The sequence below is a fragment of the Scyliorhinus torazame genome, chromosome 2 (assembly GCF_047496885.1).
Source record: "Scyliorhinus torazame isolate Kashiwa2021f chromosome 2, sScyTor2.1, whole genome shotgun sequence".
Classification (NCBI taxonomy): Eukaryota; Metazoa; Chordata; class Chondrichthyes; order Carcharhiniformes; family Scyliorhinidae; genus Scyliorhinus; species Scyliorhinus torazame.
This window is the reverse complement of record NC_092708.1, coordinates 147,791,173-147,815,414: the sequence shown is the minus strand read 5'-3', so window position 1 is coordinate 147,815,414 and position 24,242 is coordinate 147,791,173. Positions and strand designations below refer to the sequence as shown.

The following is a 24,242-nucleotide window of genomic DNA, read 5'->3' as shown; positions in this document are numbered from 1 at the left end:
TTTTTAACTTTTTCCAATTATGGATTGGCCTGTCCTAGAGGCTCTTGTCTCCTATTGCTTGGCTTTAATACTGTCCAAGGTTGGACTGGGCTCTGACCAAAATTATGCTGTTCCTTTCTTGACTGTTCACAACAAAGTCATTTTACATGGAACTGCAATATAATTACATCCATACTTTTTATCGCAAATGGGTTCATAGGGGAAGAGTTCAAGTCTATTTGAACATATATTAAAGAAAACTGTTTTGGTGAAATATTCTTTGCAGTATCACAGTAAGATGCACAAGAGAGCTATCCTGTGGTTCAAGCACAAAACAGCCTTGATTTTGTTGCTCTTTTTAGCCTTAGTTTTATTAGCTCTGATTATGTCACCTTTGCTCACGAGTCGCCAGGTATCTTTCTGATACCGCCACGTGGTTCAAGCTCGAGTTATGATTAATAAGTCAGCACACCGCTTAGTAAGATTGAAATCAACGTTCATTTATTATATACAACAAGTAATGCTTACACAATAATCCTACTATCTATATAGAAACCTACCACTACTGGCCAATACTTAACTTTAGGAAGGGCCCACCAGGTCAGGGAAACGAATGGCTTATCGAATCGGATCTGGCCCGCGGGATTCAAAAAGGCTGATACGGGTCGATGGCTAGGAGTCTTTATCGGGTAGCGAACGCTGGAGTCAAACTTACAGTTTCTGGTCGATGTTCTTGCGAAGGTCTCGAGCAGGAGAAGAAGGGAGAGAGAGAGCGATCTGAACTTGGCCCCTCACTTTATAGGGCCCAGGGGCTTCCCACCTCTCGGGGCGGCCCTTGACCCTGAGTCCCAAGTGATTGGACTTGTTCCCAATCAGTGGGTTCGATACGTTCAATAACGGGGCGATTCCTCGATCGGGGGTGGTCGTTCACCTGTCTTTGTTTCGGCCACTGCAGGCGCCGACAGGTCTGGCCCGGCATTCAATTGCTAATATGTTGCAATTGTTCCCGGGGATAGCTGATTAAACTGCAGATGTCTGGGTTGATGTGTTGCTAATAGTCTTGAGTATCGATCTGGGCCGACTTCCCCAGAGCCGAATACGCTATTCTGCCTGCAGCTGTCCGTTTGTGTCCTGTTGGCTGCTTTTCCCATCAGCCTTTTCGGTTAGCCATTTTAAATCGGGTTTTGGCCAAATTAATAGGGAATCAGCCATTTTAGGTGGCTACAATTTTAACCCTGCCTAACCAGCAGGAGTGGCTGGAAGGGTAAGTGATGGTTGGCTGCTCCCTGTTGTATTTGCATTTTAACCACAGAATTTACAGCAGCATGGATACCACTCAACAGGCAGACGGAGGCCTCATCAATATTTAAATATTAGTGGCCAGATTCAAATCAGGTTCTGATGGGATTTTATCTGATAGAGATACTCAGCCTGGAAATGGAATCTGGCTGGAAGCACGATCTGCTCCAGAAGAGGTTCGGGTCAGTTCAATTTTTAACATTATTTTAAGGTCTCCTTGTTGGCCAGCAGGAGCGGTGGTGTTCTAACTGGGCCAAACAAAGTATCCTTTGGCTTTATTGGCTTTGATTTACCACCCGATCGCAGACCATGATCGCTTTTGGAACCCATCATGCTCTCCAAATCGCCAATTAGATTATGCAGGCCACTGTTCTATTGAGTGCTCAGTGCCTTCCAGTTGCACAAGATCCCATACCAGCCACGGAGCACCTCCTCATTCCTGCTGGATTTAGCAGGGGTGCTCAGTGGAGTGTCGAATTGAGACATGAGACTCAAAGCAACGCCAAGATGGACCTTTGCCACTGAACCTGACTCTTGCATGTCAAAGTTAACAAGAGGGCAATTAGGAGGGCTAATCTGGCAAAGCTCCAACCTACCAAGTATACTCTGAGGTAAAACTCCTAACTAGACAGTTCCCAGTTTATTTATCATTGGCCGGCCTATTATTGCATATTGGTAAACCACTGACTGTAAATTAGCTGTTTATAAGTATGTCTGATCCGTAAGAGTTCTCGGGATTTAAAATTGACTATGGGGCACAATACTGAATAGTATCAATTCATCTCTTCATGTCTTTAAATATTTTGATACCCGAGTGATTGTAATAATTGCACGAGACTCATGACCATACTCCATTTCTATTCCTTTTTCTTCATTTGTTCTTAGGGTGGACCTGGACCTACAGGTGTTCGTGGGCCTCAAGGACCCCAGGGACAACGTGGGATACCTGGTCGCCAGGGTACATCAGGACCTATGGGCAATATTGTAAGTCTGAACAACATACTCATGCTCAAGAACTTGATTTACTGTGAACATCCTGTCATATTTAATCTCCTTTTTCTATCTGTAGGGACCAACTGGTATAGATGGGACACTTGGTGCTAAAGGCCCATTGGTATGTTTTCATAAATTATTCTCATTTGCCACTTTTAGTTAAGAAGCCCAATTTAATCAAGGGAGAATTGAAGAAACTTATTAATAGTTGGATTAAATAAATTAAGTATATTAAGTACCAATTTCTTTCCTCTATTTTATTTATTTTTATGTCACTTTAATATCATATATTTTTAGTTCTGTATTTCCCTTCTTGCATTTGGTTGAATTGTTTATCTTTCTTTCTTTTCTATATTGTTGTTTTTCTCCTGCATGATGTTTTTTCTCGTACATTTCATAGGTTTTTCCTCTTTTTACTCCATTGTTCACAAAACCAAACAAGCAATGTGTTGGAAACACTGGCTGAAATTTTCCAGCCTTTCTCGCTGATGTGATTTTCCAGTCCCGTCAATGGCAGGTCCCTCAGCGGCAGATGGTGCGAGCCACGGAAAAAGTCACTGGCATCGCCGGGACCAGAAGATCCTGCTGCCAGTCGACGGTGGGCCGCCTCTGCCACCGCAAAATAAGCTGGGTTGGGGGACGGGTGGGGGGGAGTGGACTCCATCCACTGCTGCAATGCTCTGCAATTCCACTCATTAAAAATGTTTCCCATCATAGATGACAAACTCAAAGCTGCCTAATTGCATTTTAAACCTATTTGTGTTTTGAGGTGAACTGTACAACTTTCTAATTCTATTTTTAATATAGGATTGCCTACCCTTTTGGGAAAAACGCTTAAGATCCCATGTTAATTTTGGATGGGGAGGTTAATGTAGTTAAGGACATCACACTGTTACCGAGATATGCTGAAAGAGTTTGTTAACCTGTCATCGTCGAATCCAGTACTAAGCTACTGCTAAGGGGACAAGGTCCAGTTCCAACAAAAGTATGGCAAATCACTTTTATGTGGGTGCTGCCTTTCTCCTTTCAGATAAATGGAGAAAATGTGATTGCCTGCCACTTCAGTCAATGGAATCAGCTGCCCCAGGCAGTGACACCATAAGACCATAAGACATAGGATCAGAATTAGGCCACTCGGCCCATCGAGTCTGCTTCGCCATTCAATCATGGCTGATATTTTTCTCATCCCCATTCTCCTGCTTTCTCCCCATAAGCCCTGATCCCCTTATTAATCAAGAACCTATCTATCTCTATCTTAAAGACGCTCCGTGATTTGGCCACCACAGCCTTCTGCAGCAAAGAGTTCCATAGATTCACCACCCCCTGCCTGAAGAAATTCCTCCTCATCTCAGTTTTAAAGGATCGTCCCTTTAGTCCGAGATTGTGTCCTCTGGTTCTAGTTTTTCCGACAAGTGGAAATATCCTCTCCACATCCACCCTATCCAGGCCTCGCAGTATCCTGTAAGTCAGACCATATGCTGATCTGCTTGATATCAGGTCATGCAGATTTGCCAATCAAATCAAAGTATAACCCACTGCAAATATCACAAAGACTTCACAACACAATTTCAAGAGACATTAAGCCATCAGCCATTGACATGTTTATCTTTATCTTAAACTGGGGGCTGGATTAGCTCAGTTGGCTGGGCAGCTGGTGCGTGATGCAGAGTGTGGCCAACAGTATGGGTTCAATTCCCGTACCGGCTGAGGTTATTCATGAAGGCCAACCTTGCCCCTCACCTGAGGTGTGGTGATCCTCAGGTTAAATCACTCCCAGTCAGCTTTCCCCCTCATGGCAGCCTATGGTCATCTGGGACTATGGTGACTTTATTATTATTAAGGTCTCAATGTGAAATCTTACCATTCTTTTAATCAGAAATGCTTTTATTTTTAATTTACCTTTAAATTTGTTAAATTATTTTAATTTAATTTAAATTTAAGTTTTAAGCATTATTTTAGTCAACGTGTTGAACGGCCCATTCCTGCTCCTAAGTCCTAAATACACAAAATAAAGGAGTAAAAAAAGCAAAAAAGGTCAGTTAAAAATATATTTTTTGTTGCATGAAAATTGAATATTTGCCAAGCAAGTGTATTGTCTGTCTCCAACAAAAGCCAGGTGCTCCTTATTCTGTATATACCTGTGGTAGAGTCCTCCATGGTCTTTGCTCTCCCTTAAATTTTCGAGGGAGGATATATGTTTTTATCTCCTTTGTTCCTAATCCAGAGCTTGGAATATCTTTGACGACCCTTCCAACTCTATGCACATTGCACCTCCTTTGATCACTTGTGCCCATCCTTCCAAAATGCTGATTGTCCATTAAAGGAATAGTTTGCTCGGCATCATTCCTTTGACATGACTGAATCTTGTAAACGGTCCTGCTACCATTTTCAGGAGGTATATATGCTATTAACAAAACAACTTTCTTGGAAAAAAAATTGGGAGTGTGTGAATCAGAGTTTGATATTGATTTCGTCCTGGCCAATATTGTAGGTCACCGCTACATTAGTAAAATGTATCTTGCAGGATAATTGTTTTAAAGTTTCTACTGATAATAAAATCGCTTATTGTCACGAGTAGGCTTCAATGAAGTTACTTTGAAAAGCCCCTATCGCATTTCCATCAGGGAAAAGTTTGTTTCTAGTGTTCAGTTTGTTAATGTGGGTCATTGCTGAGCTTGAATGGCTGCCACATTAGTTGACACAGCAATTACTGCACTGCCAAATGTTTTTTATTCTTTCATGGGATGTGGGCGCCACTAGAAAATCAGCATTTTGTACTGAAACAGTTTGGCTAGGGAAGCGGCTAGTTTTGGAACACAGTCTTTAGTACTATTGCTGGGATATTGTCAGGGCCTATAGCCTTTGCAGTATCCAGTGCCTTCAGCCATTTCTGATGTCATATGGACTGAATCGTATTGGCTGAAGAATGGCATCTGTGATGCTGGGATCCTTAGGCCGAGGCCAAGATGAATTATCCACTCAGCTTTTCTGGCTGAAGATGGTCCAAGTACAAGTAATTGTATGAATCGATAGAGACGTCTAACTAACTTGTGAAGCACAACTTTAACTTTCCGATCTATTGATACATATTTTTACAATTGGCTTCAAGTTAAAGCTTCAAGTCATCAATATGAAAAATTTTGCTTTTTTTCAATTTCTCCCTTCTGCCTTTGCTTCTAATCTTTGTAGACCCTGACCTTATCAAAATATTTCAGCACGGGTAATACTATTTAACAGAGTATAGGACACCCTGTCCAAGGAAATGATTTTCAAATTCCCATGAGGAGAATTCCAACCATTTTAAGCAAAACATTCATATACAAATTATAACCTTGCTGCCTGCTCAGCACAGATATTGCTCTGGAATGATTTGGGTCCAAACCTAATGTGAATGACTCCCAGAGCCCTAAAGACAAACTTTTGAAAACAATCCAGTACTTGAGCCATCTGAAATTTGGATTGATGATTCCAAAATATGCTTATGATTATGAATCAGAATTCTAGTGAAGCGAACACAGACCTCCGCACAGGACTCTTGGGGACTTCAATATAAATGCCGTCCTCCCTCTTGCAGGCAATCTTGCCATTCTAACTGTGCCGTTAGATTCCTCTCTCCCTATCTCTTCCACCCTCACTTCCAACAACAAAGAGGAGTTTGTGAAGTTTTGTGTCACCAAGATCGAGACATAGGGGCTGTTTAGCACAGGGCTAAATCGCTGGCTTTGAAAGCAGACCAAGGCAGGCTAGCAGCACGGTTCAATTCCCGTAACAGCCTCCCCGAACAGGCGCCGGAATCATAGATTATCATAGAATTTACAGTGCAGAAGGAGGCCATTCGGCCCATCGAGTCTGCACCGGCTCTTGGAAAGAGCACCCTACCAAAGGTCAACACCTCCACCCTATCCCCATAACTCAGCTACCCCACCCAACGCTAAGGGTAATTTTGGACACTAAGGGCAATTTATCATGGCCAATCCACCTAACCTGCACATCTTTGGACTGTGGGAGGAAACTGGAGCACCCGGTGGAAACCCACGCACACACGGGGAGGATGTGCAGACTCCGCACAGACAGTGACCCAAGCCGGAATCGAACCTGGGACCCTGGAGCTGTGAAGCAATTGTGCTATTCACAATGCTACCGTGCTGCCCCTTATGTGGCGACTAGGGGCTTTTCACAGTAACTACATTGAAGCCTACTTGTGACAATAAGCGATTTTCATTTCATTTCATTTCACATTGTGATGAGCTGCCGTTTCCCTCACTCCCGCTTGTCAATCAGACTCTTCCACCCATCCTCTGAGCACCCTCCCCTTGCTTGACCTCTGAACTTGCATCTTTTTCTCATTTCCCTCCTATCCCTAGTGCACACCAGGGGTGAAATTCTCCCCAAACGGCGCGATGTCCGCCGACTGGCGCCCAAAACAGCGCCAATCAGACGGGCATCGCGCCGCCCCAAAGGTGCGGAATGCTCCGCATCTTTGGGGGCCGAGCCCCAACACTGAGGGGCTAGGCCGACGGCGGAGGGATTTCCGCCCCGCCAGCTGGCGGAAGCGGCCTTTGTAGCCCCGCCAGCTGGCGCGGAAATGACATATCGGGGCAGCGCATGCGCGGGAGCGTCAGCGGCCGCTGACAGTTTCCCGCGCATGCGCAGTGGAGGGAGCCTCTTCCGCCTCCGCCATGGTGGAGACCGTGGCGGAGGCGGAAGGGAAAGAGTGCCCCCACGGCACAGGTCCGCCCGCGGATCGGTGGGCCCCGATCACGGGCCAGGCCACCGTGGGGGCACCCCCCGGGGCCAGATCGCCCCGCCGCCTTGTCCCGCCCAGGACCGCGGAGCCCGCCCACGCCGCCTTGTCCTGCCGTTCAAAAGGTGGTTTAATCCACGCCGGCGGGACAGGCAATTTATCGGCGGGACTTCGGCCCATCCGTGCCGGAGAATCCAGCGGGGGGGCCCGCCAACCGGCGCGGCCCAATTCCCGCCCCCGCCGAATATCCGGTACCGGAGACTTCGGGGGCGGTATTCACGGCAGCCCCCGGCGATTCTCCAACCCGGCGGAGGGTCGGAGAATGACGCCCCTTGTCTATGAGAGGAATCTCCTGCTCACTCGACCCTATTCCCACAATGCTACTCTTCAGCCAAATTCCCTTCCTGCTGTTGTGTGGGCTGACATTGTTAATGGTTCTCTCTCCTCAGGTACTGTTCCCTGTCCTTCAAATATACTCTTGTGCCTCGCTGTACGCTGCTTCTATTGTGACATCATCTGAATATACAGCACTAATTTCCAAATTTTTGCTGATGGCACCCAACTCTAGCTCACCACCACCTCACTCAACCCCTTCACTAGCTCTAAATTGTCAGACTGCTTTTCCAGCAATCCGTACTGGATGGGCAGGAATTTCATCCATTTAAATATTGGCAATATCAAAGACAATGGGGAGGATTCTCCATTTCAGAGACTAAGGGCTGTTGCCGGGACTGAATCGCATGAGTTCTACGGCCCCGAAAGCGGGTTGGTCCCGGAGCGATTCCGGACATCCTAATGGGCTAGTACAGGCACCACATGGAATTAGTGCCATGCCAATGAATGCTGGTGTGTAAGTCACCAGGGTCAGGATTGGCATTCGAGAGCCTGACAAGCAGAAGCTGCATATAGGCACTCCGCTCCCCACATACCCTCATCCCAGCCAAGAAGATAGCACTGGAGCATGCCCATCCCATTGATGCATCGAGGGGGGCCAGAGGGTATCTCGGGGGATGGCGTGGGAAAGCACCCATATGACCTGTGGCGCTAAGTTCATATTGGGCAGTCAGTGGAGGTGCAGCCACATGGCTGTCTTGCAGGATGCGGCAATGGTGGCCCGTTCTTGTCCACCCCCGCTACTCGCTCCGAACCTGCTAGAAGTCCCCCCGGCCATTGGCACAACTGTCAGCACACTATAGCAATGTTGGACACTTTTTGTACCCCCTCTCTCTCCCTCAGCATCCTCAACGCCTGTTGCCCGATTTTAAAAACCACAAGTGAACCTCGCTGTCGGTATTTCCTCCTGGCAGAGGTGAAGCATTGCGTGGGCCCGGAAATTGACAGGTCGTTCCCATTAATGATATGCCAGCGACGTGACACACCTCTCCCCTCACCTAGATTCCATCACTTTCCCTGCCAACTGTCTGCGATTGAACCAGACTGTTTGCATCTTTGGTGTCGTGTTTGATACCAGTACAAATTTATAACCATATCCTCACACGATCACTAAGACCACTTATTTATTTTTTGACAAAGTCCATAAAAGTGAGTTAAGTAGCCATCCAAGGGCAGCACGATAGCACAGTGGCTAGCACAGTTGGTTCACAGCACTATGGTCCCAGGTTCGATTCCCGGCTTGGGTCACTGTCTGTGCGGAGTCTTCATGTTCTTCCCGTGTTTGCGTGGGTTTCCTCCGGGTGCTCTGGTTTCCTCCCACAGTCCATAGATGTGCAAATGAGGTGGATTGCTCTCATTGTCCAAAAAAGGTGAGATGGGGTTACGCGGATAGCACCATGTGTGCTCAGGTAGGGTGCTCTTTTCAAGGGCCGATGCAGACTCGATGGGCCGAATGACCTCCTTCTGCACTGTAAATTCTATGATGCTTCTATGATTCTGTCAAATGGAAGGAGTTGGAGATTTACAGGAGTTGTTAATCGAGAAGAAAATTTCAAGAGCGATCAATACGGAATTTGCTGGCTGTTCATGCCGGTGGGATATGCTGGTTCCACCGACAGCGTACGGGATCCTGGTGAAGAGGGGTGCAGCCAACGGGAATCCCGCCTCAGGCAGCCTCCACTGCCAAAAGACCCATGGCTGGTTGGATGCTAAATCCCGCCCAGTTTCTGAGTGTGTCCATTTAGATCACTGCTACATAAAGAGTGAGATTTGTGACCTTAAAGGAACAGGCCAATGTTGGCTGCATTCCCATCTCACCAGCAGACGGCTTTTCTCAATTGATATTTATTCTTACCATAAAAGAGCTATAAACCTATGAACATACAAAACTGATCCATCGGCAAGAAAAAAAAATAACTGAGGGCCAATAAGGGAAAGATTACACTGGAAAATTCCCCTCCGATCACTTCCCCCTCAGATGCTCAAAGAAAAGATCTGGTGAATGTCTGCACCTTGCTGGTGGAACTCAAGTGAGATTAGTGTAAAAGAATCATGGTGCCTCTTCGCAGTTGGAATGTGCGACAGGCCTGTTCAGCTCTTGACTGCCCTAATGTTAAAAGTCTACCTAAATGAGATGAGTCATTACTGACGCACTCACTGTACTTTCTCCCATGCACAGGGCTCTCCAGGAAAAAGTGGTGCTGCTGGATTTCCAGGGCCCCTTGGATCCACTGGCCCCAGGGGGAACACTGGACCTACTGGGATCAAAGGTCAAAGGGTAAGAGATTTATTTATTCCAATAATACAATATAATGTGACAACTTTAGCATTATTTTATCACCACACTCTCTTGAGGTGAAGTGAAATACTATGCAAAAGAAATTTGTTGGCAGTGCTGTATGCATTCAAGTTGTATAAAGGGACAAACAAATTCCTATATTCTACGTTTCTTGCATAGAATAAAATTTGAAAAATAGGACTGTGCCACATCACCATGAATAGACATTATGACATAAACTAACAACACATTTGCAGCATGATGATTGCATATCAATAAAACAAATCATTCAATTTGTGAAGATTCACCATGCCTTGGGATCTCTGCCAACAAGTGGTTGAAGTGTACAAGGTCTGACTAAACTCCCCGTAAGAAGAAGTGGAAACAGAAAATTCTGGAAATGTTTCGCAAGTCAGACAGCGCATCTGTGGAGATTGAAACAAAGTTAACATTCCAGGTTGATAACCTTTCAACAGAGCTGGAAATATTTTTAACGAAAGGACAGAGGCAGGGAATTATTGCAAAAACAATACACTGTGGATCTGCAATTCTGACGTAAAAGCAGAAAATGCTGCAAAAGCTCAGATCAGACAGCATCCATGTAGAGAGAAACAGTTTAACGAGCACAGTTCAACTGGAAAAAGATTATGTCGGGTTTTAGACTCGTTTAGCAGGGTGTTTCTCGGCAGCTGCTGCGTCGAGAAACATCTCGCTATTCAACAGCACTTTGCCGATTTTCTGGCCTGGGAAGTTCCTCTCTGCCCAGGCTGTGCACACTTAGTCATTTCCTGTTGATGAGCGAAAGGCTCCTCGCAGATTGGGGTGCCATTTAGGAAGGCTTCCCTGGACTTACCCCCCACCCCCTTTCAGCCCCACCAATTTTCAGCCCCCCCCCCCCCGCTCCGCCCCCCCAACCTTAGGGAGGCCCCTCGGGAACCCCCCCTCATCCCCCCCCCCCTTCCACCTATTAAGGCCCCACCGACCCGATCACTGGTAATGCCAACCTGGCACCTGGGCACCCTGGCACTGCCAGCCTGACACCTTGTCAGTGCCCAAGCCAGCCTGGCAATACCACAGTGTGAGGCTGGTAATACCAAAGCGACCAGGTGCCAGTGGGAGTGCCAGGGTGCCACCCTGCCCCGTCCCCAAGCACTCAAGGGTCTCTAATGGCCAAGAAGCCACCCCCCCCCCCCCAACCAGGTGCCATTACAATTGGTCCACATTTGCGGAAACCAGTACTAAGCAGCGCCCTGCGAGGTCTCCCAGGTCTGGCCGTTAGGTTCCAGGTGCTGGGAGAATCCCTTTGGCTTATTTAAACATGCAGATCTAGATCACGCCCACTGAGAACAAGATCCAGATCGTGAGATCTCGTGAGATTTTGTTAAACCTCGCAAGGCATTTCGAGTGTCGCACATCTTGCGAGAAGTCGCTCACGAGATTCAATAGCCTCGTCCCGACACCACTCGGATGCGACAAGGCCGTTAAAGCGCACCCAACATCTCAGTTTGATGACTTTTCAGGTTTTAATCAAGTATAGATGAAGAGAAAGAGTGGAGTGGTATGAGACAAAAGGGAAAGTCTGTGATAGGGTGAATGCCAGGACTAATTAAGTGTCAAAAGGGATGATGGTTCATGATAAGAAGTGTGGTGAGGTGATTAAAGCTGCATTCTGTGAAGTAAAATTAATAACTGACGATCAAGACACAGTGAAATCCGTATATTTATGACAATTTCTTCCAGCAGGCACCCATTATATCGGAATGTTTTCTCAGCAGATAGAGAATGCATTGGCTGAGGTTTCTGTGAGTGTGCACTGTTCTTTTCTGCACCATTCACTCAAGATCAGTGAATCCAGTGTAAACGATTGCAGATATTTTAGCCCAGGTTTTGTCCAGTGAAAATTTAGTTTCCACTTTCCTTTATGCTGGTTTAAAAAATGCACTTGAAGCTGGCCATGCCATTAGACTGGCCCGAACCCCAGGTTGAATTGCACGGTAACTAGGCCTATGAAAGTGAGGCCTGATTGCATTTGATAGAGGATGTTGGGTGGTGAGTGAAGGTGGGTAGTTAATGGAGCAGTAAATGAGGCGACTGGTTTATTTGTGCTGTTACACTTCTTGATAATGCATTTACTAACCTTGACCACTTATGCGAGGTCATTAAACATCTTGCTGTTGTATCCAGACTGCTTGCATCGGCAGCTATGGCTACCTCCTCTCACTGACTTCTCCGTGGGTGTCTGCAGGGCCTCCTGGTCCCCGATGGATGGAGGATCTCTCTCATCCTGTCCATCTCCTGAACCAAGTCTCCAGACCTGCATTGGAGAACGTTATGGCTCTCTTTATGCCCTGTAGCACTATTTCTCAGAGCTCTTCTTGCCCAGACACTCTTCTGTATCCAGTTCCAGTATTTACCAGAATGCATCTCTGCTTTAAGAGATGGAGGTTAATTTTAAGTAATGCAGGCTAGCTTTAAATGGTGTTAGCCTCGAACAAATATTGTTCCCCTGTTGTTGAAGTATGTAAGTCCTCAACAGTGCATATAGTGATAGGCTGTATGACCCTCATGTTACTGAGCAGTCAGCACAAGGTTTGCGTGCTGTCTGCATTCTAAAGAGTAGGTAAGGCTTAATGTGCAATTCCGTGTACGTTTTTGGGGCTGAATCAATTTTTGTTCTTACAGAATCCTAGAGCATTGAAGGAGACCTTTTCTCCCTATGTGCTAGTATTGGCTAGCTGAAAGAGTTAAGCACATAATCCATTCAGTTCCCTCTCTGATTCCTTTCAAAATGTTTATTTTGCGAATCTTTGTCGATTCGCAAAATAAACGGGGGGGATAGGGAGATTCCTGCACCGGGGCGGCCTCCAAAGGGATCTGGCCCGCGATCGGTGCCCACCGATCGGCGGGCCGGCCTCTCTGAAGAAGGGCCTCCTTTCCTCCGCCGCCCCGCAAGATCCATCCGACATTTTCTTGCGGGGCAGCCTCGGGGAGGACGGCAACCGCACATGCGCGGGTGATGTCATTTTACGCGGCACCAAGGCCCGGCGCGCATAAATGACGCAACGCCACTCCTAGACCCCCCCGGGGGCGGGAGAATAGGGGGCTGGGAGCGGCCTCCGACGCCGGAGTGAAACACTCGGGTTTTCACTCCGCCGTCGGGACTTAGTGTCCCGATGGGAGAATTGCGCCCATGTTTTTACTATTATGTACTTAATTCATTCTAGTAATAGACGATCAACATAACAAGTCAATCGGTGAAGAGGCAGTCGTTTTAACAATTAGTGATGAGTTGTTTCTGAGATAGTCATAATATTATTTTCTTCTTCCAGGGAGAGCCAGGCCAATTAGGCTACAAGGGAGAACGTGGATCTAAGGGCGAGTCTGTAAGTTGTACTATCTTCCTAAACCGAGTAATGACAGTAAAACACTCGCATGGTGCTTATTGGTTTTCTTGGAAAGGGGCAAGGGGTATTAAAAAACGAAATAAATTTTTTAAAATAGTTTTACATTCTTTTTTTATTCACTGTCTTTTATTTCCCCTTTTTTCAGCCTGCCATAAGACCATAAAACATAGGAGCAGAATTAGGTCACTTGGCCCATCGAGTCTGCTCCGCCATTCAATCATGGCTGATATTTTCTCATCCCCATTCTCCTGCCTTAGACCATAAGACCATAAGACATAGGAGCGGAAGTAAGGCCATTCGGCCCATCGAGTCCACTCCACCATTCAATCATGGCTGATTTCAACTCCATTTACCCGCTCTCTCTCCATAGCCCTTAATTCCTCGAGAAATCAAGAATTTATCAACTTCTGTCTTAAAGACACTCAACGTCCCGGCCTCCACCGCCCTCTCCCCATAACCGCTGATCCCCTTATTAATCAAGAACCTATCTATCTCTGTCTTAATGACACTCAGTGAATTGGCCTCCACCGCCTTGTGCGGCAAAGAGTTCCACAGATTCACCACCCTCTGGTTGAAGAAATTCCTCCTCATCTCTGTTTTAAAGGATCGTCCCTTTAATCTGAGATTGTGCCCTCTGCTTCTAGTTTTTCCTACAAGTGAAAAAATCCTCTCCACATCCACTTTATCCCGGCCTCGCAGTATCTTGTATGTTTCAATAAGGTCCCCTCTCATCCTTCTAAACTCCAACGAGTACAGACCCGAGTCCTCAAACGTTCCTCATATGACAAGTTCTTTATTCCAGGGATCATTCTTGTGAACCTCCTCTGGACCCTTTCCAAAGCCAGCACACCCTTCCTTTGATATGGTGCCCAAAACTGCTCACAATACTCCAAATGGGGTCTGACCAGAACCTTATACAGCCTCAGAAGTACATCCCTGGTCTTGTATTCTCGCCCTCTTGACATGAATGCTAACATTGCATTTGCCTTCCTAACTGCCGACTGAACCTGCACATCAATCTTAAGAGAATCGTGAACAAGGACTCCTAAGTCCCTTTGTGCTTCTGCTTTCCAAAGCATTTCCCCATTTAGAAAATAGTCTATGCCTAGATTCCTCCTTCCAAAGTGCATAACCTCACACTTTTCCACATTGTATTTCATTTGCCACTTCATTGCCCACTCTCCTAGCTTGTCCAAGTCCTTCTGCAGCCCCCTTGCTTCCTCAATACTACCTGTCCCTCTACAGATCTTTGTATCATCTGCCAACTTAGCAACAGTGCCTTCAGTACCTTTGTCCAGGTCATTAATGTATATTGTAAAATGGTGTGGTCCCAGCACAGACCCCTGAGGTACACCACTAGTCACCGGCTGCCATCACTATTACTGACACATTTCAAAATCAATTGGAGTCAGAAATCCTGGGCGAAATTCTCCTACCCGCCCCGCCACATTTCTGCGCCGACCGGCCGGCGGGAGTCTCCGTAACACCGGCCGGTCAATGGGGTTTCCCATTGTGGGGCAGCCCCACGCCGTCGGGAAACCCCCCGGTGCCGGCAGAACGGAGACACCCGCCGGCGGAGAATGACGCCCCTTGTTGTGTTTTGTTCGCAACAAAATTAGATGGCGAGAGACATTAGGTATCCATGTTGAAAAGTGATGGGGTAGCTCTAATTGCCATGTAGCTTTAATATAGACTGAACTGGAAATTAGATATTATGAGTTATAATATTTCCAGGAGAGTGAATATTATCATCACTAACTCTGGTGTTGCATTGCACAGCATCATGCTCTCCTGCTGAAACAACATTTCTCCTGGTGTCTGTTCTAAATCCCTATAATGGCGGGATTACCCCCCCCCCCCCCACCTTTTATGGTAGAAATGTATTTCCCTTTTGAAAGTTACTATTGAATCCGCTTCCATTGCCCTTGCCTTCCAGTACATTCCATATCATGTCAACTCAACGAATACAAGATATAAATCTTCCATCTCTGTCCTCTGGCTACCAACCCCTGTCAGTGAGAACAGTTTCTTCCTATCTGCTCTAACAAAACACCTCATAATTGTGAACACCTCTATTAAAGATACCCCCCCCTATAATCTAAGAAGCATAATCCTGTTTTTTCTGGTGTCTCTACATAACGGATATCATGCTGATGAATCACCTCTCCAAGTCTTGGGCCGGTATTTTCCCTGATGTTGGCAAAGGCCAATGTAGGGCAGGAAAAGTGGCATTGAAGCCATCAATGGCAATGGTGCTTTCTCCACCATAGTGCTGCACTTTGAAAAAAGAAGTCCCAGGTCCTGCAACGTATCTCTGGCAGGAAACCTCTGATTTTCCCATCCTCTAAAGCCTGGCCTCAAGCTGTCACTTGCTGGGCAGTACCTGGGAATAGTCCTCTCCCCCACTGAGCCCTACACTCACCTGAGTTCCCCGGGAGGTATGCTCACCGGGTGCATGTCTTCGGAGATCAGTCGTGCTTCACGCTGTTCTGCCGCCACCCCGCTGTGAATGGATTTTTGATGCGGGGGGATAATTTGGGCGTCTGGGCTTGAGAATGATATGTAAATTTATTCTAATGAGGTTCCCGTTGGGAAACGCGACCTGTCACTGACCAGGGGAGGGGACAATTGCATCATGTTTTCACTCTGATGTCGAATATTTTCCGCTCCTGTCGCAGACCCTACCAGCCGATGACATTCTTTCCAAAATATGTGGTCCAGAGTTGAGAACAATGCTATCGCTAAGGTCTAACTAATGCTTTATAAACATTTACAATAGCACCCTTGCTTTTGTATTTTATTGGCAGTCTTTGGTGGAAATCACGGGAGCAGGTTGTGAGGCGGAGAGGGCTGTAGAATCAAGAGGGAAAGACGGGACGTGGAGGACCCATTGCCTTTACGATCCCATGCAGTTATCTTGGAGTTGGGAAAGGTGGATGACTGCCTCCGTGCCCAGACCAAGGGCTTTGTTCTGCTGCTGCCAGCATTCTTCCAGCAGTGGGTGGAGGGGTGTTGGGGGGGAGGGGGGCTGCAGTGGGGGGCTCTGTTGCATGGGGAGATGGCTCAGTAAAAGCTAATGGCCTGTCTGCAGGCTTGGGGATGAGTGTGGGTTCCTTAACAGGCACCCAGTTACCTATGGAGGTACCTGTGGTGACAAGGGCCATCCCCGCAGAAACACATCCAACCCCTCCCCCTCCGCTCCTCATCATCACTAATGACCACAGTTCTCACAGGGCCTGCCTGACTGACCTCAGCAACCCTGACCCCACTCCATATCAGAACGGCTGCTTTGGGCTGGTTGCAATTTCAGCAGTGGCCACTGATCCCAGAGGTATAGTTGGGGCTGTTGATCTGCTGGCCCGCTGATTGGCTGACAGCTCTTCGAGGGAGGGATCTTCTCCATGAAATGGTTGGGAGCCTCGACGCCAGGCAGTCAATTGGCTGGTGACCTCAGAAGAGTTCCCAGAAACGGCCATGTCAGGATTGCCCTTAGCTTTTCAACCTGCTGACCGCATTAAATTCAGCTCTCTGCCTCGATTTCTAGAGAAAGGTCATATACATGTTTAACAATATCAACTTTTCTTGCCATATTCAAAGATTTGCGTCTGGGAGCACCCAAATCACTTTGTTCCTGCACCCTGTTTAAAATTATACCATTTTGTTAATACTGCTTCTCACAATTCTTTCCTTCAAATGCATCACTTCATGGTTTTCTGCATTAAATTTAATTTGTCATGTGCCTGTCCATTTCACCAGTCAGGGATCTTTTTTTGATGACTCTTTTTAAACACTTCATCATAAGAAGTATCAAGTCTTCAAGGAGTTTTCCCCAATAGCCTAAGATATGAAAACACTTCAAAACATTACAATGACTGTAATAGGTAAATTACTACTTTGCTTAGAAATTACCCAAAGAAGTGGTGTGCACAAATTCAGAATCATATTACCATCTGATCTATTCTTCTTTGATCCATCTAGGGTCCACCTGGCCCACAGGGATCTCTTGGCCCAATGGGTGAAGAAGGCAAGAGAGGACAGCGTGGTGATCCTGGCACAATTGGTGTTGCTGGTGCAGTGGGAGAAAGAGTAAGAACATTGCAGGAATTGCACATAGAACCAAAATGTGACCGTAAAATATTAATACTGTTTGAAGAATCCGTTAAAACCCTTTGGAGAGCTTCAATAATCATAATTTAACTAGGATGCATGTTTTTAAATTACTAAACATTGTATTGTATTGAAAGATAAGATACTTAAGTTGGCACATCAATAATTAATAGTTTAATGGACTTCAGCAACGTATTTCACATATTTATCTCTGAGGGATCGCTGTTGTGATGGCTACATTCAATCACCGTGGCCCTGAGTGAAACAACAATGAAAATCAGATGGGGTACCTTCTCCTAATTTCCATCAATGTGCACTGAGAAGTGTATATCTGGGCATTGGTGAGAGCAGAATTAGGACTGATCGTCATTCTCAAAGTCACACATTGCCCACGCTTGCCAATGAATCACAGATGCTTGGCATGTTACCAAAGGACACCATTGCCTATTGATCTGAGCCTGAGAAAAAATAGGAGGGGAAAACAGAATGTGAAATTACATATTTGCTGTTAGTAATTTGCCATTTAAATTCAGAGGTTTTATTCTTGTAATTAGGGTTCTCCAGGTAATCGGGGTTTCCCAGGACAAGATGGACTACCTGGTCCAAAAGTAAGTAGATTGTTGTTATTTTTTTCCAACAGTTTAATGTTTTTAGGAAAGCCAATATATAGTTTGGAAACTTGTTGAAAAAACTTCTGGGCAGCACTAATAAAGAATATGCTTTTTACATCATCAGGGTGCTCAAGGGCAGCGTGGTATAACGGGGCTTCCAGGTCCTAAGGGATCGTTAGGTGATCCTGGCCGCCTTGGTGATCGTGGTCTCCCAGGTGCAAGGGTAAGAATGTTTATTCGGATTTGAATAGTAACGGTAAGGCAGTGTTTCAATTTTATTGGAGGTAATTCTAGGAAAATGTATATTTACTCAAACAGATGGCCACTAACTTGCCTTTTGTTCATCAAAACTGAGGTAGAGTTGGGAATTATGAAGACTGCAAAATTGATTGGAAAACAAATACCATGGAAATAATATCCAAACAAAAACTGCCACAATATGAAATGCAAATTTTGAATTGATTTGACAATTTGCTGAAATAATTTTGTTCAATTCTAATTTTTCTATTGTGAATTGACATTACGACAAGAATTGAAACTGTAACACTGAATCATAGATACATAGATACATCGAAGATAGGAACAAGAGGATGCCTTTTGGCCCTTTGAGCCTGGTCCGCCATTTATCACGATCATGGCTGATCATCCAACTCAGTAGCCTAATCCTGCCTTCTCCCCATAGCCTTTGATCCCATTCACCCCCAGTGCTATATCTAGCCACCTCTTGAATATATTCAAAGTTTTAGCATTAACTACTTCCTGTGGTAATGAATTCCACAGGCTCACCACTCTTTGGGTGAAGAAATGTCTCCTTATCTCTGTCCGAAATTGTTTACCCTGAATCCTCAGACTGTGACCCCTGGTTCTGGACACACCCATCATTGGTAACATCTTCCCTGCATCTACCCTGTCGAGTCCTGTTAGAATTTTAGAAGTCTCTATGAGATCCCCCTCATTCTTCTGAACTCCAGTGAGAACAATCCTAACCTAGTCAATCTCTCCTCATGTGACTGTCCCACCATCTCTGGAATCAGTCTGGTAAATCTTTGCTGCACTCCCTCGAGAGCAAGAACATCCTTCCTCGGAAAAGGAGACCAAAACTGCACACAATATTCTAGGTGTGGCCTCACCAAAGCCCTGTACAATTGCAGCAACACAGACTTCTTAGTGGTTTTCAACTTAGCAATCTCTTATGGCATGGGATACTGTCCAATAAATGATTAAAGAAAGGAATACAAAGCAGTAACATAGAAAATCAGATGCATAAGCATGGATGAATGCCTATTACATCTCGCCAAGTCTTTTTTTAATTAGAAGCTTTTGAGAATTTGCAAATCAACTTCTGCTTGTTAATTTTATCAAGTAATGTGTCTCATTAACTCCTGGCAATAATACATTCCCTGAAATCAGAGAAATTTTAGTAGTTGTGATAAATATATTTGCATTAATGGAATCCTACATTATTAGTTTTTGACTGGAAGTAATAATGCATGTGACTGTTATTGGCAAACTAATCACACATATCTGGGTTTCAGCTGCATCTGGTTACAATATTTCTGTGAATATTTTAATATTAAATGTTAACCAATAAACTGATGTAATAAAAGTTTACTTTCAAATTCCAGGGCCTTACAGGAAACCCAGGAGTCATGGGTGCAGAAGGCAAACCTGGAGCTACGGTATGTATTCCGATTGGACTATGATTGAGAAGGGAATGATGATTCATTGAGTGTCATCGCGTTTATTTTTGTTTTGTTTTGTTTGTTTGAATCACTACTGACACTTATTTTGGCCTGTAATAATTCCTGAAGGAAGAGTTCTTCCTAGTGCCTTGGCCAACATTCTTCCCTGAACCAAAACAACAGAAGTTGTCTGTTCGTGCGGTGTTTGTTGTGTACAACTTGGCTGCAGCATTTGTACACATAGCACTGTGAGCAGTCCTGTAAAAAGTAATTAATTAGGTGTCGAGCAACTTTGAGAAGCCCTGTGAATCAAGCCTCAACTCACCAAATGCTTACTAAGGCATTGTGTGAATTAAGTTTGTTTCCCGTTCTGCGTAATGACCAAAAATGTTTCACCTCTTGGGATTCTGAAATTGCTATCTAAGTTGTCAAAAATTACATTGCAATATTATTGGGTAAACTATAGAACAAAAACTGAAATACGAAAAATTCCAACTATTGCTTAACTGATGGCATTTTCGGGTTCAGATTTATTCATGCTTACGATCTTGCCAGGACATTCCTACAGAGTAATAAGTACCGAAAAAAGAAAAGATACGTGTGAAAATTGTAGAATAGTAATAGTGTCACAAGGCATATAGGCCACCGTGATGGCACTGATGCACCTGCGCACCGAGTTCTGCGAGGTCCGGGAAAGGTCCCCACTTGGCACCTGGAAGGACCCCGTTGCATAAAGGTTTAGGACGACTGTCATCTTGAGTGGGTGTCCTGCCCCATACCCCCCAATGCCAGGTGTGCCATGATCTGGCAAATATGTCATACTGTCTCCCTACTTAGCTGGAGTCTTCGAGGGCATGCCCGGTCCGACAGGTTCTCGAAAGACAGGCGGCGCCGGTGCACACGAGGCCTCTTTGGCACCTCCTCCTCCTCCTCGACCTGTTCAGCGGTTGCTCTCCATTCTGGGCAGCTGCCACCAGTTCCTCTACTGCACACTCTGCTGCTGCAGCTTCCTCCTCCTTGAGCAGCTCCAGCTCGTACAGCCACTGGGCATCCCCCAGGCTGTGGCGACCAGCAGGAAGGCCACCATTGCTGGACGAATTCCATTGTTTGCAAGGGATAAAAGGCCGGCATGTTAGCATGGTGCATACCCCCATGCCCAAAAAGGTCCACCGGTCTACACGATGGCCCCAGTTGGTACTGCAGCATCCGTCCCCACATGTCTCCCACCGGTCCCCCCCATTCCCGCATCCTTGGCCCCGTCGATGCCCGACACCATGGGAGCCTCTGGCCCTGGCGCTTGTCCATGATACCAAGGGTACCGGCTGGCACTGCCTTTGCCAACGGTATTCTCCAGAGCCCCCGCCCGGCTCCCCTGTAAGGGCTACTGTGGACATTGTCCTGGATGGGCCACTGAGCAGAAGGCAGCTGGGTGGAGGCAGCCAGGTGGGGGAGGTATGGCAGAGGGTGGGTGCACCCATACGGCTGGTGTCACTCTGCAGAACCAGGGTCCAAGGTGGGTGGTCAGTGGGGTGTGCAAAGGTTTGCTGCCTTGCAGGCCGCTGCAATGCTGGTCTATGCCTGGACACCGCTCTAGTCCTGTCGAGGGTCACCCCGACCACTCGGCCCTTCCCCGATGTCACCAACCCCCCCACCCCCCCCACTGGCCCTGGCAGGACCCCTCTCCACCCTAGCCAGCCCAGCAGCCTACATTCGCTCCAATCTGTGTCCTACCTCCTCTCTATCCCTGATCAGCCAGGACGCCGGTTTCACCATTTTTAAAAGCAAAAGTGAACCGCGCTGTTGGGAACTCGGTCCATTGGAGGAGGAGAATCGCGGAGGCCCCAGAGAATACCGGGTCAGACTTGCTGTAGGAATACAAATGCTGTTAACGGTAGGTGTGTTCCGGAACGTATGGACGCTGCTATCAGGGTGACGAACAATTGTGATTTGGTGGCGGTCGCCGCGAGTTTGTTGTCGGAACCTATTCTTCGCCCAATCGCGTTTCGCGATTTTGGTGTCAGCCAATGGAGAATCCCGCCCAATGGCTAGGATTCTCTGACTCCGCGCCGGGTCGGAGACTCGCCGGGGGGGCGCGGGAATGGCGCCATGACATCCCTACACCGGCTTGCCGATTCTCCGACGGCGCGCTGGCCGGGGGGCATTGAAAGCGGCCACCCCCGGCGATCTCTGGGCCTCGACAGGCCGAGTGCCCGCCGAGTTCGGCCGAGTCTCGCCGGCATGGGTTACGTATGGCCCCACATGGCGGTACCTCGGAGTTCTGTCTGCGGGGGCCATCATGGTTGGGGGAGGGGGGGATCTGATCCTGGGGTGGGGGGGGGGCACCACGGTGGCCTGGCCCCCGATCGGGATCTACTGATCATTGGGCGGGCTGGTTCCGTGGGGGCCTGTTCCTCCGCGTAGGGCTCCACCATACTGCCCAGGGGCCGGAGCGGAGATGGGAACCCACGGGCATGTGCGAACCCGTGCCGGCCGTGGCACCCGTAGGCAGACTTGCGCCTGCCATGGCGCACATGCGTGAACTCGCGCCGGCCTTGGCGTGCCGGCTTTCGGGCGCCGGAGCTGCGGAGACCACTCTGGTGCCACTTGCACCACCTTTCCTGCCGGCGTCAGAACTTGGTCGCAGGATTGGAGAATCCCAGCCAATGACTTTGAAATCGTCAAATTGATCTAACATACAGAGTGGGATTCTCCGGTCCGTCAGCCATGTTTTCCTGGGCGGCATCCCCTCACCGGCAGTGGGATTTTGCGTTCCTGCCACCTGCCAATGGGATTTCCCTTTGTGGCCACCCCAAGCTACCGGGAGACTCATGGGCATAGGTGCACTGCGGGCACAAAGGAGAATGCGGGCACAAGGGAGAATCATGCCAGCGCAGGATCCCACTGACAGTTTTTCACAGTTGGACAAATAAACTTTGGTAAAATTAAATCCACACCAGTATCTTTAACTTAAATAAGTCATTCAAGTGTTTTTCCCAATTCTGAGTGAAGTCATACCTTGAAATGAATACATTCAATCAAGCACATTCACACCTTCATGCCACTTAGAAATGGATTCCTGTAATGAGCTATAAATTCAAAGTTTGATATTTTATGTGATATTCCCAAATCACAGGACCAACCAATGTTAGCACAATTTAAAATCAGCTCTGAAACCAAAATCAACAATCTAGAAAGTAACACATATAGTAATAGAATAAAAGTCATGAAGCAACCAATTCACAAACTCCAATCAACAGCACTCATCTATCGGAACAAACATTCATCAAAAATGTTTCGGACTTCCAATATCAAATGCAGACCTATAGAGAGTTAAATGGTGTTAGATCTGTGAATAGTACAGTGGGTGGACTTGACACCAAAAAAAAAACTGCCAATTTATTTTAAGGCAGACTTTCATTTGCTGGTCAGGGAAACTTGACACGTTTGCACACATCCTCAAAAACTTAAAACAAAATGCAACCGCAATTTTCCTTTAAAATAAAAACAGAACATGCTGAAAACACTTGTATTTGTTTCTCACCTCAACTTTAACTTTTCTGTGGCTTTTTAACTGATTTATCTTTTTCCGAACCTTTATGGTACATGTAAAGTGTCCAATACAGGGATTTCTTTTATGGAACTCATTCAGAATTTGTATGTTGAGATAGGTCTGATGTTAACTCTGTTGATATTAACTCCATGTTCTCCTGCATAATGTTTTCTTTCTGCGATGCACAACTCTTCACTCCCTTTCCACATTATTTATTGATTATTTGTTTGCCTTTTGTTACTCCTCTTTGAATGCGAGTAACCAGAAAGCCTCCCTGTTCCTATGGCTTGAACACTTATGCACACACGGACTACTGCTTCTTTCTCACTGCTATTTGAGTGCACAGCTTGTCACATTTAGTAAACCGGGGCGAGATTCTCCGACCCCCCGCCGGGTCGGAGAATCGCCGGGAGCTGGCATGAATCCCGCCCCCGCCGGTTGCCGAATTCTCCGGCACTGGATATTCGGCGGGGGCGGGAATCGCGCCGCGCCGGTTGGCGGGCCCCCCCGCTCGATTCTCCGGCCCGGATGGGCCGAAGTCCCGCCGCTAAAATGCCTGCCCCGCCGGCGTAAATTAAACCACCTACCTTACCGGCGGGACAAGGCGGCGCAGGCGGGCTCCGGGGTCCTGGGGGGGCGCGGGGCTATCTGGCCCCGGGGGGGTGCCCCCACGGTGGCCTGGCCCGCGATCGGGGCCCACCGATCCGCCGGCAGGCCTGTGCCGTGGGGGCACTCTTTCCCTTCCGCCTTCGCCACGGTCTCCACCATGGCGGAGGCAGAAGAGACTCCCTCCACTGCGCATGCGTGGGAAGCTGTCAGCAGCCGCTGACGCTCCCGCGCATGCGCCGCCTGGAGATGTCATTTCCACGCCAGCTGGCGGGGCACCAAAGGCCTTTTCCGCCAGCTGGCGGAGCGGAAATTTGTCCGGCGCCGACCTAGCCCCTCAAGGTTGGGGCTCGGCCCCCAAAGATGCGGAGCATTCCGCACCTTTGGGGCGGCGCGATGTCCGTCTGATTTGCGCCGTTTTGGGCGCCAGTCGGTGGACATCGCGCCGTTTCCGGAGAATTTCGCCCCCAATCTTTTTTTGGGTACTCCTCTGGGTCCTCCACACTAGCTGGTATACCCAACTCTCATCTACTACTCGATTCCTTGGGCTGATAGGTGGCAAGTGACATTCATGCCACATACTGATTGCCGCCAAT

The 24,242-nt window shown here is 47.2% G+C and overlaps 1 protein-coding gene across 1 annotated transcript in view; it reads left to right on the top strand.

Annotated features, from left to right (window-relative positions):
* Positions 1–24,242, top strand: part of col5a2b (collagen, type V, alpha 2b) — a 338,815-nt gene that overhangs the window by 241,185 nt on the left and 73,388 nt on the right. Inside the window, exons 19-26 of the mRNA XM_072477992.1 lie at positions 2,164–2,262; positions 2,348–2,392; positions 9,588–9,686; positions 13,016–13,069; positions 17,069–17,176; positions 17,752–17,805; positions 17,933–18,031; positions 19,434–19,487. Of these exons, the coding sequence (XP_072334093.1) occupies positions 2,164–2,262; positions 2,348–2,392; positions 9,588–9,686; positions 13,016–13,069; positions 17,069–17,176; positions 17,752–17,805; positions 17,933–18,031; positions 19,434–19,487 (612 nt within the window). The remainder of the gene's footprint in view (positions 1–2,163; positions 2,263–2,347; positions 2,393–9,587; positions 9,687–13,015; positions 13,070–17,068; positions 17,177–17,751; positions 17,806–17,932; positions 18,032–19,433; positions 19,488–24,242) is intronic.